The sequence below is a fragment of the Rhipicephalus sanguineus genome, chromosome 4 (genome assembly GCF_013339695.2).
Source record: "Rhipicephalus sanguineus isolate Rsan-2018 chromosome 4, BIME_Rsan_1.4, whole genome shotgun sequence".
NCBI classification, from domain to species: domain Eukaryota; kingdom Metazoa; phylum Arthropoda; class Arachnida; order Ixodida; family Ixodidae; genus Rhipicephalus; species Rhipicephalus sanguineus.
The window spans coordinates 115187807-115205487 of record NC_051179.1 but is presented as its reverse complement, the minus strand read 5'-3'; the positions used below and the strand labels follow the sequence as shown (position 1 = coordinate 115205487).

The window sequence follows — 17681 nt, the reverse complement described above, 5'->3', positions numbered from 1 at the left end:
CTGCGCAGCGCGTTGCCCACAGTCTTTGTGGGTGAAGCTTACACTCATGAAATATAAGAGTCGCGGCAATATATATATATATATATATATATATATATATATATATATATATATATATATATATATATATATATATATATATATATATATATGTGACGTATAAAGGTAGTGATGTCTGGTAGAAGCCGATAAGAGGTGGCGCGTGAGTAGAATAAAAGTATGGCGTATGAGCCACGGCCCGTCTTTCATTCATAGCGTCACACAAGTCGACAGGATGAAGACCTGGCAGCCACTTCATCAGCCACGCATCATCAACGTTCTCAACAAGACACCCTGACCACATACGGACCATCTGCGCACATCATCGCTGCATACAGTGACCAGCTTCATGGCAGCATCATCAGCAGACCTCGACATCCCGAAGTACGCAGGATCGGCGGACGATGGACCCGTCCAGGACTGGTTCCACATTTTCGAGGTCCACGCTACCGCTGCATCATGGTCAGAACGGGACATGGTCAAAAACTTCAACGACTACGTCACCGGTGAGGCCTTCCGCTTTTACCTCACGCACATCTTCCAAAACAATGAATCATGGAACAAAATCAGGGAAGAAATGATCACCCGATTTATTGACTACAGTGAAGATTCGCCTGTAATCCACCATCTGGAGAAATTTCAACTATGCCATCGCAGTCCAAGCTCTTTTCCCAAAAGATCTAGACATCCATCAGATTTCCATTCTGCACGAAACTCGTCATTTACGTCTTCACTCCACCGTATGACACGAGGCGTTACTGAAACACCCGATGCCTTTGATTCTTCGCCTCGTATACGTAGACCACCGCCTGGTTATCCTTCACGCGGCTCTCCAGTTGCTCCTAACGCCTACCAACTGCCTGATAAGATCGCTGCGTTCACGGTAAGCGAGCTGAAGCATTGGGAGAATACCCAACGACCTCAGGATGAGCCCAAGAGGTGCCTTTCGCAGCAAGGTTCTATTTCAATAGTTCCGCAGTCTTGCCGAAATTCGCAACTGGAACCTGATCAAGTCATCTCCGCTGCGGTATCGCCACCCAGTGCTAATGCACCCGTGAGTCGAATCGATGCAGAAGGCACGGATGTATCAAACCTCACACGCAGCTGTGAGTCAGAAGCGTCCGTAATGAGCGACATCGCAGAAGCCTCTGAAGAGCTTTCTAGCAATGATGGCGCTCTATGTACAGTGCCCGACAATCATCACAACAGGCCACAGTGCGCCGCCTACCTAGTGGACACCACATCAGCTTACGAAGAAAATCTAACTCGTGTTCCTAATAGGAGTCCACACAAGCAACTTCGGCAACATCAGGAATTCCAACAAAGGCAACAACAGGAATATCATCCAACACAACAAAAACTACAACAAAGGCAACGACGAATAAGAACTTCATCGGAAGCTCACTCACGGATTGAAGGACGTCCGAAGACAAGATTATGCCAAAGGAAAATTCAAGATGTAAGGCATCTGCCCGTACACCGCCAGAGACATCTTCTGCACCACAGAAAGCGACAAAAAAGGCACAAAGCCATCAATTGTACTCCACAAGAACGTCGACGTCGTCCTGTCAGTTTCGATCATCGCACACGCAAACTGGAAGCAAAGTGTCCGTGCCAGCCACGGCACAGAATCCGACTCATGCGATATCCGACCATCTACTACAACGGCTCTCAACCTTATTCGTTCCTCCCAAGAACCGTGTCATCATCAGTGTCCACGAGCCGGGCACGCTTATGTCATCCAATGTGGAACAGCCAGCCTCGCCCGCCAGAGCTGTGTTTAATATCACCGGACTGCTGGACTCGGTTTGAAAGTTTTAGTGGTTTTACGGAGCTCTCTTGTTACATGGAACTACTCCGCGTTTTGACATTTTAGCTTTAACACTCTGCGTGTTCATGTTTTGTTGTTAAACTCGCGCATTCTTTCGGGGGGAGGGGGAATCCTGTGACGTATAAAGGTAGTGATGTCTGGTAGAAGCCGATGAAGAAGAGGTGGCGCGTGAGTAGTATAAAAGTATGGCGTATGAGCCACGGCCCGTCTTTCATTCATAGCGTCACATATATATATATATATATATATATATATATATATATACATATATATATATATATATATATATATATATACGTATGCGTCATTCTTCTCCAATAAAATGTCTGACCAGTTCAGCGCCTGTCGGCTTGGTTTGTGTTCGTCCGTGCTTTTTTTTTTTGCGCCGCAGTGTGTCAGCATTAGGTACGAACAAGCCGAATTGGCCAGTTTAATCAATTTTACGGAAGCCGTCCGAGCATTTGCCGAAGGAGTCGTCTCTATATAGGGGTATTCACACGAGGGAGAAATCCGCGGGGGACCCGGGGGGATTGCGGATCACGTGACCGCGACGTCACGGATTAGTGAGTGGGCGCGATCCTCGCAGTGTAAGCAAAACTTAGCCGAGGTTGGGGTTCTTCCGGTTCATTACCTCTGAAAACTCCCTCGCTCGTGAAATTACTACTTCATGTTGGAGTAAAAGTGGCACATTACATAGTTTTACCACTATCTCTGAGGAAAGTAGTAAAAGGATGTTATTAGCCAATTTTACTACGTGGGGAGTTTTCTGTCACGTGAGTTTTAACCACCGTTTAAGAGTTTATTATCACGGGACCTCAAGCTCCCCCCGCTCCCCCTGCTTCGGCGGCTTTTGTCCACCGATGAGCGCCCCTCCCAGTTGCAGCGAAGGTATGCGAACATCACAAATGATTTTTTTTTCTTTTTTCAAAGCTGGTATGGGCATTGTCGCGCCTCATGGTTGACCCTCAGCATACGCACTTTCACTGCAACTGCAGCTAGGGTGTATAGTGCTGCAGAAGCACAACGAGCGAGAGAAGCAGTCTGTGAACGGAAGGGCTTACTCGAAGAAAAAAAAGACCTGCTGGAAAGCCGTATTGAAGATTTTCGCAAATCGTTGGTGTATCTTGTCTAGGGGCCCTGAAGACAAGCGAGTGTAAGAAGCTTGCGCTATATATGTCTCATTGCGGTGATGGCAAGTTCAACTCGCGCCGGCGTCCAGCTGAGCACAGCAGGCTGGATCTCTGCACGTACCAGCGAAGCCTCCGAGCCTCTACGCCGCGGATACCTCGCTTCCGTGCCGAATCGCGAAAAGCTACGAAGAACACTCCCAGCGGCAACAAAACCAAGCTGGTGGGATCGTCTGTGATTGCTTCCTGGAGAGTGACCGGCCACAACTTCGAAGCAATCAGAAAAAGGCTTCGCTACATCGTCGGCACCGAGCCGGCCGGTGGCCGGCTCGGTGCCGACGTGCCGACTCGGGCCCGGTGTGAGTGCGTCGCCGGAGCAGGTGAAACAAGCGCCGCACAGCTTTTGTTTTAATAAACAGCCCGAACTGTGTGCAGTCCAAACTGCGTATTTCGCTCCATTCGGCAGCCGCTGTGAAATATCTAGCGTGAATGCGATCCCCGATACGAGGCAGACAGAACCAACGTGCGTCCGCCGGTGCACTGCGAGTACGAGCACGGCGAAAACCGAGCCTGCAAGCCGTCTCGTTCGTTGTGAGTGCATCGCTCTGTAAGACGTCGCGAATAGCGGACACCTATTTTTAATTGGTGTCTCAAATAACGACGACGAAAATTGCGCAGGAGATCATTCTGTGATCGCCAGCTGTCGTTCATCACATAGCCGTGCTCCTCGAAAAGGCCTAGTGATGCCGTCGGCAAGAAGCCAGTACAGACGCGGCGCCGCTCTTCTTCGCCGGCGTTCCTGGATATGTGCTGCTACTGTGTTTGTGCACCGCTGCGCAATGAAAAAATTGCTGAGTGGCCGTGGTTTGTGTGTGCTTAGGTATATTTTGCGGGTTTGTGCATCAGCCCTGCGAACGCGGGTGCGGCCAACACGGAGTGCCAGCGAATAATTGGATAATCAAAAAGGTGAGGTAAGGCGGCTTTATACTATAAGGTCGGTGTGACTCATGGCGACTTGCCGCCAACCTTAAAAACTTACGCGTATACTCTGTGAATCTTTATTGTTCAAGCAAGCAAAACATAAGTATCTTACCGGCACTACATGGCAGATCAAGATGCGGTGATTATATATACCGGGTGGCTAGTGTAGGGTTGGGGAGCGGTTGATGTGGTGCTTTATTTTGCATTGGTTATGTGTGTGTGTTTGTTTGTGTCTATCTCCGTATATGTCATGGATACTGTGTTTTCTACGTTGATTAGATTCGAATTACGATGGATCATGGTGCAATCGCACGCCCTAGTTCTTTTTTTACCACCAGAAATAGCCGCGAGAACTGAGCTAGGGGAGTAAATAATTACTACTACGTCAGCCACAAGAAACTGTCGACCAAGAATTAACTCTCATAAATCACCGAAAAACCATTGCAAAGGCAATAAAAAATTACCCTGACTATACTCGCTGAAAACCTCAGCGGGGTAAATAACTACTACCGTTTCTGCGTTCAAAAACTCAGTTAGCACGAGAGTAAATGTTTACCTCGAGTGGTACGTAGTACAACAAAACCCAGAAAGGGTAATGCGCTAGAGCACAAGCAGTTTACTCCCTTTTCTGGTTATTTTCTTATCGTGCGGAGGACATGGGGATGTTTTCCCCAACAGGAAAAACTAACCCCCGACGGTGGGGGATATAGCAGAATTTCGACATCTTGTTTGGCCACATTGGTGCACTTGCTTCTGCAGAGGGCGGCAGTCGGCGTCCCGTCTGCAGGTGGTCGTCTTCAGCTCGTCGTCAGCAACTGGTGACACGGGAGGTACAAGCCACCAGAGTAGTCTGGTAACTCTGGTCTCCCCCTCCGCTCGCCTCGTCCGTGTGAGTGGGGCACATTTGTGGGGAATTCTCCTCCCAAGGTGACGTCACTAAGATCCGCTTTTATCCCCCGAGAGTTTGTCCCCCGCGTGAATACCGCTTATACAGGCCCTGGCAATTCTCGAGGGATAGGTCGTCCAACCGCACGCGATAATCTGGCTTTCTGCTCATATGGGAGAAATCAACGGTGCTCCCGCTAACCTCAACGAATCTGCTCACAGTGCTACAGGCGGTCTTGCTAACCGGGCAGCCACCAGGAAAGTAGATGCTGAGGTTCCAGATTGCAGGCATCGCCTCCTTTCGCACAGCGAGCTAACCAAGCACTTCTACCAAGAACGCAGGGTCTTCCCCCTCTCCGCACAGGGCTCAGGTCATTACGCTGAGACTCTTACAAACAAGAACCCATCCAAACCCGCAGTTAATTAGGAAGATTTATCGGGAGTTCTCTACTCCTACAATATGCGATTAATGCCACGATGCATAGATCTCACTCTTATGATGTGGCGTTGCTTCGCGTTGCGCAGTGACAAGGAAAACACTGAAGGGCGATGGGACGCTCACATTAGAGGGACAGCTGTGGGTAGCCCAACGGGCCCACGAAGCGGCCGAATAGGCCTTTCGGTCCAAACGTGGGAACGGCCAGCTTGGGCTAGGAAACTTGCGCGACCTGTTGGACCTCAGTAAAGTTGTTCGTCTATCCATCAGACAAAGAGTTGGTTTTTGACGTTTGTTTTGCACCGCCGGTGCAATGCATCCATGTCCTTCAGATATACGCAAAGTCTGCAAGCATGGGTGTGTGGCCCAGTGGTTGACATTCGCCTTTGGAGAGTGAGGGCCCGGCTTGAAATCCGGCCCCACCAAGAAAAACATCTTGTTAATTTATTTCTTTATGGCGATGTTCGTCTTTCGTGACAGAGGGACGGAAAGACAGTTCTTTGGTTGAGTCGTCATAGAACTGCCTACGTATCTCAAACTGAATAACTTTCTTGGCCGGACTGAGGTTGAAAGTGGGCCCCTACGCTCCGAAAGTGATCTTCTTTAACACTGGGCACACCCATCCTTGCAGAATATGAATGTATCCAAACCATATCAGTGTGTTTTACTCGCATTGCAAAACAAATGTAAGAATAGAACGCTTTCTATGGCGGCTTCGATGTATTTCGTGGTGGCGGTGCAATGATCTTTCGAACAACAAGAAAACGAGGAAAGAGAAAACCAAGAAAGCGGCGCAAGCTTTTATTTTTCATTAGGAAGCATGGGAGATATTCATGGGCTGTCTGTTCGTATATGTCTATGATCATGCGCATTCTGGTACCACAGCAGCAGCTAACCTAACGTGTTCTCTTTTTATATTATTATTTCTTCTCCCGATGTCCTTCTGTGACGTCTTTCTTGTCTGCGTTTATATCTCGCTGCAGTAAATAACTTTCACTATGGTCGCATGAAGCGTATCGCTCGTCGGATACAAACTACCCACACTCCTTTACTATCAGTGAGTCACTGAGCATGTGTCACTGTAGTATGGCCGCCTTCGTGCAAAATGTAATAATAATTGTTGGGGTTTGTACGTGCCAAAACCACGACATGATTATGAGGGACGCTGTAGTGGGGGGCTCCGCAAATTTCGACCACCTGGTGTTCTTTAACGTAGACCTAAATATAACTACACGGATGTTCCTTGCATTTCACCCCCCTCGAAATGCGGCCGCCGAGATCGGGAATTGAACCCGCGCCCTCGAGCTTAGCAGCACAGTAGCCTACGTGCTGGGCTACCGCGGTGGGCATGCAAAATATCACAGTGTATAAACCACATTTTCACAAAATACACAACAATCATAGGTAAACGCCTCACCACACTACCGCCGTCAATCTTGTACAAACATTGAAAGCCCTGCTGAAGAAATTCTCGAATAGGCTGTCGCAGGAACGTTATCTCAGCGCCAATGGCCATGGTGCATTCCGTATTTGTATCTTCCCTAGCTAGCTAAACCTAAAGTCTTACTACTGTGTATTTGACTACTGCAAGGTAGCCCGAGAGGGAACGTGTGAAACGCAATTTTATTATCCTTTTAAAAAATTTACTCAACGCCAACTTTCTTGAATATCCTTATTTTGCAATGCGCATTAGAGCTAGATACTGTTCTTGTATTTCAACTAAGCAAGGCAACGCTATAGCAGCTCCTGTCATACGCACCTCAAAATATTTGTCCTCCGTCAAACCAGGTTGCATCAGAAATGTCGTCTTTATTACAGCCGGACTGTGAAAACAAAAGATTATGTATGTAAATGTTAGGTTTGAAGTTCACCTTTGGGCGTCCGTCAAGATAATTTGCAAATTGTCACGGTTGTAACGAGTAAGTAGAGAAATCGCTGGAACTTTCCATCAATCAAGAAGGAGCCGCTCTTTAAACGTCTGTACATCAGTATGATCGCAAAGAAATTATTACCGGTCGAATCTTATAAGAATCCTAAATGAATGTACATGGACACGCATGAGATACTGTTGTTATTCTTGAAAAACACAGACTACGTACATAAACTGTTGCCGTTTTGTCGCTTATTGAGTCACTAGCAGCAGATGTAGACGTGCGAAGAGATGCTCCTTCGAGCTGTCAGACTGCTTGTTATGTATTGCATACCAGCGGGAGCATTTGGGAAGTAAAGTCACCAGAGCTTAGTTGCATGCCGAAAGGAAGCCACTTAGTTCACATTTATGTGTCGATAGGGCAAGATAGACAAAACAGCGGTAAAGCAATTCGACCAAAACTTGCAACATCGCGAACACAGCAGAAAATTCATTTCGAAAAATAATGTATATATACAGACTTTAGTACAGGGATAGCCACATGAATAGTCACATATATAACACTTTTACACATGTGACTATTCATGTGGCTCTCCATGTATGAAAGTCTGTATATATGTTCCCATATGGAACACCGGTGTCTAAATTACTATTGCTCTATTTTATTTTACATCCACTTTTGTAATGATACGTGTACGTTATGGTATACATTTTCGTTGCCCTGTTTTATTCTGTTTTGTGTAAGCTCTCGCCTAGTTCTTAATAATGTTATTGTACTCGTGCGTTTCTTTTTTTTCAATACAGTTGCGTTGTGTGAAGAATGTACAGCGTGGTGCTGCAGGCCTAGTGAGGGGGCTCATGACGTCGCCTTTAGTGTATCGCACGGTCGCACCGCGGCAATCATGTATTGTCAAACAAATAAATACAGAATTGTCGCTGTACCAAGGTGCGGCGTCCAATGTGACGTACCGAAACGCAATTTACCAGCCCTTTACACTTGAACTCTTTGAAGAAAAAAGAGAGCAGCGAGAATGGCAATCATGTTCAGATCTACAGAGAACCCCTGCTCTAATAAGTACTGCCCCCTAACTTCTATACTCAAGGAGATAGCATGGCTAACTTACTTGACAGCATTCACACGAACACCGAAGGGGGCATTCTCTGAAAAAAAAAAAAACGAGACAACGTCACTGCAGTTTGACCGTATCTAGGACGCAGCAGTCATGGGCTATGAGTGATACGTTGTGTAACTTGTGTGCATGGTGCACGAGCAATAGGATGCATATGTAACGTAGCCGATTGCAGAAACATTCAGTCACGAATTGCCGTCTATACTCGGTGACAGCCTAAGTATAAATATAAGCATGCCTCCGCGCTGCAAACGAAGTAGTTTCTAAAGAATGGAAGTAATTTTCACGCATAAAAACATTATTTTCAATACCGCATTGATCTTGAAATAAGGAAGATGAAGCTAGATAAAACTATGTGAAGGCACGAAGAAGTTCAGCGTCAGCTTAACAAATATATCTTGTTTAATTCGCACCCCCCTCCACGGTCATCTCGGAGTCTACAAAGAAGTAATGTAGGTCTCAAAGGTGATGTTTCTGCGCAGTATCAATCATGGCATTAAAACAAAGAATGCCAGATTTCATGTAAAATTTAGTATAAAGGAATTGTCTTTTTACGTTTCACGAAACAAAACAGGGACATTACACACATTTGATAAGGTCGTTTGTAACCTTTTTTTACGAAACTTTCGCTGCCGCCAGTTTTATTCACTGTCTGCTGTAACTATGGCAACTGCGACTCAAAGCGAAGTATGACGAAGTAGTCTGAGAGTGCCTTCGTGAATTTCGACTCTTGTGATGCCTTGAGTACCGCATTTGCCTCTCTATACGTCGTGCGTGTCATGATGTTTGAGGTAAACGCCAAGGCTTCAGTTGACGTTTTGTTTTAACAAAATAAAGGCGTGTAGAACACATGGTCTTTAACTCTGTGGGTCATTGCATACGTTGCCGTTACTTTCACGTCAAGGCGCTGTACGCGGCTAAAGTGGCGGTGACTAAAAGCTTTACGTGGGATTGTTTCTTTTTTCGACAACATACCTGCATCGCCCAGTGGGCATTACAGCAGGGGGATTTGTGATATATATATATATATATATATATATATATATATATATATATATATATATATATATATATATATATATATATATATATATATATACCCCGTAAAGCTGACGGGAGGATGACCGCCGCCGTAGCTCAGTGGTAGAGCATCGGACGTGTTATTCGAAGGTCGTAGGTTCGGTCCCTGCTGGCGGCAACTTATTTTTTCGTCCACTTTACTTTCTTCATATTTATATCCTAATTACTACAAATATTATCCACTTTACTTTCCTTGGCATTATTGCCCGTTAGTTCTCATTAAGATTGTGTCTAACAGAAAAACGAGCCCTTAAAAGTAATGTTTTTGTTCCTTTGTATATATATATATATATATATATATATATATATATATATATATATATATATATATATATATATATATATATTGTGAAGAGGATGTCTTCGGTTGCCGTAAGAAAAACATGAAAAGGATATACGCTTCTACAAAAACAGTTTACTCGTCGACGTTTCGATCGGAGACCGATCGTTACCTTCGCAAAATTTTCGAGGCTTCGATGAACACGGCACATCCTTTGCTGCAGTGCGTTACAGATAATAAATCAAGGCTCCTGATTACCGATCATTGTCAGTTTCGGTTTCAAAAACGACAAGCCACCGGATGCAACTATCACCACCTAGCGGGTTGAGCACTCGACACGTCAGCACACAGAACTGTGACGTACTTCCGCGCGGTGCGGGAGCAGCCACCGATAAGTAGGCTGCTGGAGCGAACGCGGCAAAAATGGCAGCTATGACGTCATCATAACTTGCTGCAGCGTGGTCACGTAGGTGAAATAGGGGGGTCACCGAGGGTCACCTTTGAGGGTGTCAATAGGCCTACTGCGCTGCAGCTTTGAAGCGAACAGGCAGCGCCACCAGACGCCCGCGGCGAAAAGTTGGGATTGTCGTTCGTTGCTCTCGGGCGCGCAGTCACGGTAGAATCGCATGGCTCTTCGCCGAAAGGACGTAAAAACGTCGCAGAAGTCCGGTACTTTTTCGTACTTTTGCGTGCATCACTGGCACAACAGCTGTAGGAACACCGTGCGGAAGCAACTAGCTTTAAAATTCTGCCGGTTACCACAGAAGTCGGACGAAAATGAAAGACAACTCTACCGCAGCTGTGCGGCGCGTAAGCAACACCTCGAATTCCGTCCGTAAGTGTCCTCACTCTCTCGCGTTTTTTTTTGCCTTTTATTATTTATTTTAAATGTATACAGAAACTTATAAGGTCACAAAGAAATTGGAAGATAGCAGGCTCACAACGGCCACGAATTTGCAGCGCCCTCTTCGTTGGGAACGAAAAGAGTTCAATATGGCTCAGCACACGTAGAGCACTGAAAAATCAAAAGCTCCATTGCACTCGTACGTCGTAATCCACGGTTTTCAATTGCACTATGCATTTCCCAATAATGTCGGAAGATTCCATCGCGCCCATCAATTCTTCTTTCAGACTACACACTGACCACTCGCGTGCACTTCGTACCCAGCGACGAACAACTCCTTTTGAAACACATGTTATTGCAATTTCAATCCTACGGCAACCGTAGAACAACACACGATCGTCGCTTCTTGCCCTCACGTTCACGCACGGGCTGGCGATGCGCTTCCCAAGCAGACGACAACCAGTGACGAACTGATGGGCGCTTACAGTCTGTAAAGGTGTGCGTGTGCGCGCGCCTGTGTGTGTTTGTGTGTATGCATTGTGAGTGTTGTGAGCGTGTTTGTGTGTGTGCTTGGTAGGGGGGTCTGCTGTTCTCCGCGTGGTTACAAGGGACGGAACAGAACTTGTTTCCGGCGCAAGCAGCTGTGTTTTCTCTGCTTTTTTCCCGTTTTTTTCTTTCTTTTTTTAGTAGGCCTGGCAGTTCCGTTTTCAGCGAAAAAAAGGACTGACGGGGGTCTGTCTTTCTCGAATGGCTTGAAGCGAAAAGGGGACGAAGTTTTGTGAATGCTTACGTTAACAAGAGTCGCTGTATGCTGGTTTTTGCGCTGCAGCTTTAAACGGCAGTAGTTTGAGAGGTTTCCCAGACAGGAAGAAAAACATAAATAAACATAAGTTAGCACGTCGTATTTACACATGCAGACAAAAAGAAAAGAATTACGGTTGCCGTTCTTGGATAAGAGCGGCCGCCGTAACCGTCGCCGCCGCCTTGAAACATGCAGACGGGCCCGGACAATCCTAACAGTGCGCCACTGGGCCGACAGAGGGCGAGAGCAGTAGCGCCACCGTACCAGCTCTTGAGGCCTTATAGCGCGAGGGTGTCGATCGCTCACGCAAACTTTAAAATTCATTTAAAATACTTTCGAAGCTATATTCGCTGTTGATATTTTGCAGATGATACACGCATGTTCACGGGAATCGATCCCGCAGACTATGTCGGCGGCGAAATCTTGTCAGTACCTCTTTAATATAAACAAATTAACACTGCTCAATACGTGCGCACATTACACGCGAAATGAAAACAACGCATCTTATACAAAAGCGACAATTCCAAATTTGATATTGTGAAGTGTAATGCAACGCCATTAAATATAAAAGCTTTTTTTTCACTCAGTAATAGTTTTAGCGGCGTCACATCACTTACGATCACGATCCATGCAATCGAAAGTTCCTATATAGTATGGTATGTATAACTTTATTGATGTCCTGAGGATTCAGTCCGGGACTGACGCGGGCCTGTGTCACAGCGACATTATGTAGCTCGCATCATTTCGCGGTTTGTAGACAACGATTACCTCGCACAGCGTTTTTCATGCAAGGCGTTCGTGCATCGAGCACTTAGCACTTTCAACCGAGCACATAATTCTGGGCTGGTGGAACTGAATTTCGTTTATACGACGCAACTGCGCCAATAGGCACACGTCACATATTCACACACGCACCGGATGACCACAATTATTTTCTTACAATGCACACACGAGTGCATATTCTGCACATCTGATGTGTTTACTTTCTCATTGTGTTGCGCTAACGGGCTATGTTGGTCGCTTCCTTTCTCTCACGTTTCGTCCGCACACACGTCACTCATATAGGCGCAAAGCACGGCGCTTATCACAATAGATCACCAAAATTCCCACGTTGCAACGTCAAGTAACACATACGCGCACACGCATGTGGCAACGCTAATTACATGGCTTTTGCGGCCTGTAGATGACACACAGACGCGCACATTCCGACTTCACCTTCACCTCACTGCACACGAATGAACGCGAAGACAATCGCCGATGTGGTGACCGACCCTCAGGTGACATGCTGGGTGTATCCGAGCGATGGAGGGAACACACGCCGTGTTGCAACTTGACGCTGCCGAAACAACGGGACGCGATAAAACGTTGTAAAACACTCCGAGCTGCTGCCGCTTTAGTGCACTTCAAACGCGGCACAGGCATCGAATGACGGCCGGCGAGGATAGTGCGGAGTACGTGAGCATAACAGTAGGAAAGAGCTTCTTCTGGAAGAAACAAATACCACAGGAAAATCGAATTGACGGCTCTCGGTCTCGGTGCAGCGGTACCTCGCCTCTCGTCGCGAACGGCGCCATGTTGCATTTTTAATTGGTTCGTCTTAAGCGTTACGTCTGGGTAAAGAGCGGCCGTAGTTGGACGCGCATAATACAAATGGACAGCGGTACAGCTAAATTTTTATTCTTCGCTTGTCACCGACTATAGACGCCGTTTGATATGGTTAGATGGGTTGTTCTTCACGGGGCTTAATAAAGTTCTGCTGTCAGTCAACCCTCGCCTTGTGGTTGTCTTTCTCTTCCTGGACTTCACTGTGCGTCGCCTCGAGCTGTATTGATTAGAAAGCTTGCGTGCTTATTTGATACGTATACTAGATGTGCACAATCGTGTAATTGTGCTTGCTCCTAAAGGCACTGTGCCCGCAGCGATGAAAGCTGATTGAGGCGAAATGGCCTCCATATATGTCTTATTGCTCGAGTGTAACCCAGCAATTTAGGACGTGTGTGTTGTCCCCGAGGGCCACCACAGGAGAGACCGGCGCTGTTATCGCTATTACGTGCTAAGCGACATCACGTGACTGGCCTTTGCCGCCGAAAGCCACGCCAACGCTGCTCGATGTATCTGATCCCCGAGGCTGAAGTTCTTTTTTGCTTCAGTATGGTTTATTGCTCAGTGGCGAACGTATTCGACCGAGCCTGGTCTGAGTTTCCATGCATGCCCCGAAACCAAGAAGCAGCGAGATACATGGTTGACAGAGCTGAGTATGGGGAAGCATTGTACCATTCATTATCGCGTGTGTAGCGAGCACTTTCGCGAAGATTTTGTGTGCTGCGTTGACTTCTGGTAATTGCAGGGGTCATAATTTAGCTTCAGAGAGTTAAATATCAATAACCAATGTAAGGGCTAGGTGTCAGAAAATAAAATGATGCTTGCTCACATTCCGTAAGTAAACGTAAAAACGTTGTCATTTCACAAAGTGCCTTCCATAATAAATGTAAAACAAATAAATTCGAATTGACATCAGAAAAAAAAAGCCCGCTTTGAAGTTTACTTGATACATTGTTTGTGAAGTTCACAGCTGCATTTACTTTCGAGTAAAATGCAATATGCCGCATCTCGCAACAACAACAAAAAAAAAAAAAAATTCGGCAGATCCCATGTACCGTGGGAATAAATGTTATGCGAAGCATGCGCTGGATGGTGACTGCGGCGTAATTTTTCACATTGAGCGAAACGTTACGGAATGACGCTAGAGAAATGTGGAAGTGGTGTACGCACACTAATATGTTCAATAGTCGCATATGTATTACATAACCAGTTGTTTACAGTTGCGTAACGATGCCAACAGAAACATGGGTGTTCCCAACACCAGACGCGGTAAGCTGATATGTAGTGCTTATATCCTTCAATACAGGATAGCGCGAATCCGAACAGGACAAAGAAGGAACACAGATACACAGGCCAGGCGTTACTCGCAACTAAACTTCATTCAGTAAACTTTCCCTAGATATATGGTACGCAGCCGAGTGGCACGCGCAGGCGCACTGCACGTACGTTACAGTCACAGTTGCAGTTGTTACAGTAGTGTTACATTTTTATGCTTATGCTTGTTCGTTATGACGGAGAACGGAGGCACGCTTCACGAACCTGTGTGTATGTGTAGAAGAGGTTATTAATATTTCTTGAACAAGGTCATCGTCACCGTGATCAGTGAGCACCAGCAGCTGGACCGGACTTGTTATCGGATCCGTTCATGAATGCGGCTACGAGGGGTCCAAGTGTAGTGAAGGGTGAGGCATAGTACAGGGGGTAGAAATCAAATCCTGGATGGCTTTTACGCAGAAATGATCTATGAAGCGTCCTGTCCTGGGCGTGGCACCGAGTTCTTTTGATGCCCCGTCCACATTCATGCAATCTTTCACGCAGTATAAGGGTCAGGTGTTGTTAAATGTTTGTAAGTCAATGTTGGAATCACCGGTAATTATGACAGGCCTGGTTCTATCGGCAGATTTATTGTAGGGAAGCACTGACCCCGGTATTTTTTTTGTATCCCACGTGGTCCACGCACTCATCTCCACTAGGAGGAGCTGGATGGCGCATCGAGCACGCGGGCGTGAAGCCACCGGAAGCCGCCGTTTTTGTCCCGGAAAAGAGCTTTTCTTTTCTTTTTTTTAAAGAAATACCTGCTTGTAGCGCAGTAAACTGTACGAATCGACCGGAAAAGTCGTCAGGACCCCTCCCCCCCGAAATTTTTCAGTTTTGCTTCCGTATATAGGCACGCACACATACAAACGCAAGCACGAACATACATAAAGTATGGTTGAATCCCCCCCCGAAAAATATTTCTGGCTACACCCCTGATGGCATCTCTCATAATCATATCGCGGTTTTGGGGCATAAAACCCCAACAATTATGATTATCACTTTCCTTGCGTATCAATGTCTGTGATCGCCGTTACTGTGTTGGTTGGGACTCTGTATTAGAGCACTGCACGGGCTCGGGCCTACCCGAAAACCCGGGCCCGGCCCGGCCCGTGGGCCGGGCCGGGCCGGGTAAAGTAGTTTTCATGGCGGGCCCGGGCCGGGCTCGGGCTTGAGGCTCCGGGCTTAGGGCCGGGCCCGGGTTTGAGGTGGCGGGCTCGGGTCGGGCTTGGACTCTGCTCAGCTCATAAAGGGACACTAAAGTGATACCACGAATCAGTTAAGACTGATAAAGTGTACTCTGACAACTCGAATGTAATTAGGTTCACCATCATAAGGAGAAAATCAAGGGTGAAGTTCCATTCTTAAATCTCGCGCCGAAATTTCCGCGCGTGACGTCACGGATTTCAAACTGTATTTGTCGTAATTTTGGGTGATTGGTTCAACGAAACTTCTTGAAACTTGGTATGTTAAGACTTTAAGTCTATAGCCCTCTCAGAAGTCAATGTACTTCATTTTTACCGATTACGAACCGTACGTAGATCCCAGTAGTCGCCATCAGAAGCTATGACGTCACTGCTTTTTTTGCACGATTTTAAAGGTGGCGTCGGCACCCGGGGGGCGATCGGAGATCTGTTCGTTCCGCTTGTTCATTCTCCTAGGGAAGAACAAGCGCGCTGATTGGCTGAAGCGGGAGATGCCACTCAAGGCAGGGGGTGTCGCCATTTCTTTTTGTTGTTTGAGGTTTTCTTTTTTGGTGACATCATGCCGCGTCATAACGAGTGGGGTGATCGGAGATTTCTGTTCTGCGCCGTTCGTTCTGCGCCCATTCTGGCGGCGCACGCGATTGGCCGAAGCCGGAAAAAACCACGTCTCTGAGGGGCGTAGCCATTTTTCTTTTTGCTTGATCCTTTATTTTTTGATGACGTCATACCGCGTCATAACGAGCATGTCGTCTGCTACAAACGAACGGAGCGCGAGACCGTTCGCACGCGTTCTCTCGAGCGAACAAATGGCTTCGCACGGCATGATGCAGCGGTTGCGGCGGCCGCAAGAGCTGATTTTGAGAAAATGGCGCTTGCGACGTGTGCTTCTCTTGCGGTTAGAGGTGCGAGATGCGTTTGAAGACATGAGCGAGTGCGGCGTCGCTTTAGGTTCTCGAAACGAACAGTGAGAACGAAATGAACGGGCCTGCCACTGGGCTGTGGTCTTACGCGCAGGGACTTAGTGCAAAAGCGCTACCAGCTACTGCCACGTGTCCTCCCGGTCCTCACTCGTGTACGACGGCCCCAGCGGGCACGACGGCGTAGCGATCTGTGGGTGCTCTTTCATAAAAGCTAGCAGAAGCTCCCTTTGACGATCCGACACCCGGGAGCCAAGCCAGACATTCCGGTGGGACGACATTTTGAAAAACTGCGCCGACCGCTACTTTTTTTTTTTTTTTACAGCGAAAGCTGTTATGAGATCATTTCACCGGCCGTTTTTGGCGCCGTAGTTGTCCGCCGCCGCCGCCGCCGGTGTCCGTAACCAGTATCGCTCGAAATAAGAAAAAAAACTAAATAAGAAAAAAAATTCCAGGATGGAACGAGGTTCGAACCTGGGCCCTCTGCGTGGCAGCCCGGTATTCACCCTCTGAGCCATGCCGGTGCTTGAAGCTGCTTTGCAAAAGGTCCTATACAGGCTTCATGTCGGGAAGGAACCACATTAGCATATGCAATATAGCGTGGTAGAAGAGTAAAATAAGCACCAAGTGTCCCACAACGCGAATTCTGTAACCAGGCGTCACACAATGCGAATTGCGCAACGAGTAGGTTGTTGAATGCTTCCAACCCATTACAAAGGACTCTGCCATAATTCTTCATCGTCATCAGGCACAACATCAACAAAGTGCGCATAATGCCTTACATGGGTTTAGCAGGTACCAACGCTCTCCGTAGAATGACGAAAAATGGCACAGTGCCTGCTGCCCTACTAAAAAATTACAATGATTTATAGCGTAGCGGGTTCCTCACAAGTGCACTTGTATTGGTTGCCAAGGAAGCCCATAAGCGCATGATCCACTTCCTCGGGGTCTCAGTAAAATTATATTTTACAATGATTTATAGCGTAGTGGGTTCCTCGCAAGTGCACTTGTATTGGTTGTCAAGGAAGCCCATAAGCGCATGATCCATTTCCTCGGGGTCTCAGTAAAGTTCTTCGCCCCCCCCCCCCCCCCGTCTCTCTCCCACGTCAACGTATGTTATACAGAATGACGGGAGAGGGAAATAGCGACCGGGCGTCACCCAATCCAAATTACGTAACTGGTGGGCCGTTTAAAGATTCCAACCCATTACAAAGGGCTGAGCCATAATTCTTCATCGTCATTAGTCGTCGCTTCAACGAAGTGCACATAATGCCTTACAGACGTGTAGCTGGTGCCTCGCTTCTCCGCAGAATGACGAATAATGGCTTAGTAGGTGCT

At 47.0% G+C, this 17681-nt stretch overlaps 1 protein-coding gene and 1 non-coding gene across 2 annotated transcripts in view; one reads left to right on the top strand and one right to left on the bottom strand.

The window, feature by feature from the left end:
- Positions 1-400: 400 nt before the first annotated feature.
- Positions 401-17681, bottom strand: part of LOC119391528 (17-beta-hydroxysteroid dehydrogenase 14-like) — a 33142-nt gene continuing 15861 nt past the window's right edge. The window contains exons 5-6 of the mRNA XM_037659206.2: positions 8294-8330; positions 401-491 (exon numbers count right to left, since the gene is read on the bottom strand). Of these exons, the coding sequence (XP_037515134.1) occupies positions 401-491; positions 8294-8330 (128 nt within the window). The remainder of the gene's footprint in view (positions 492-8293; positions 8331-17681) is intronic.
- Trnat-ugu (transfer RNA threonine (anticodon UGU)) lies at positions 9426-9497 on the top strand. Its single transcript has one exon. It is a non-coding gene; the product is annotated as a tRNA-Thr (tRNA).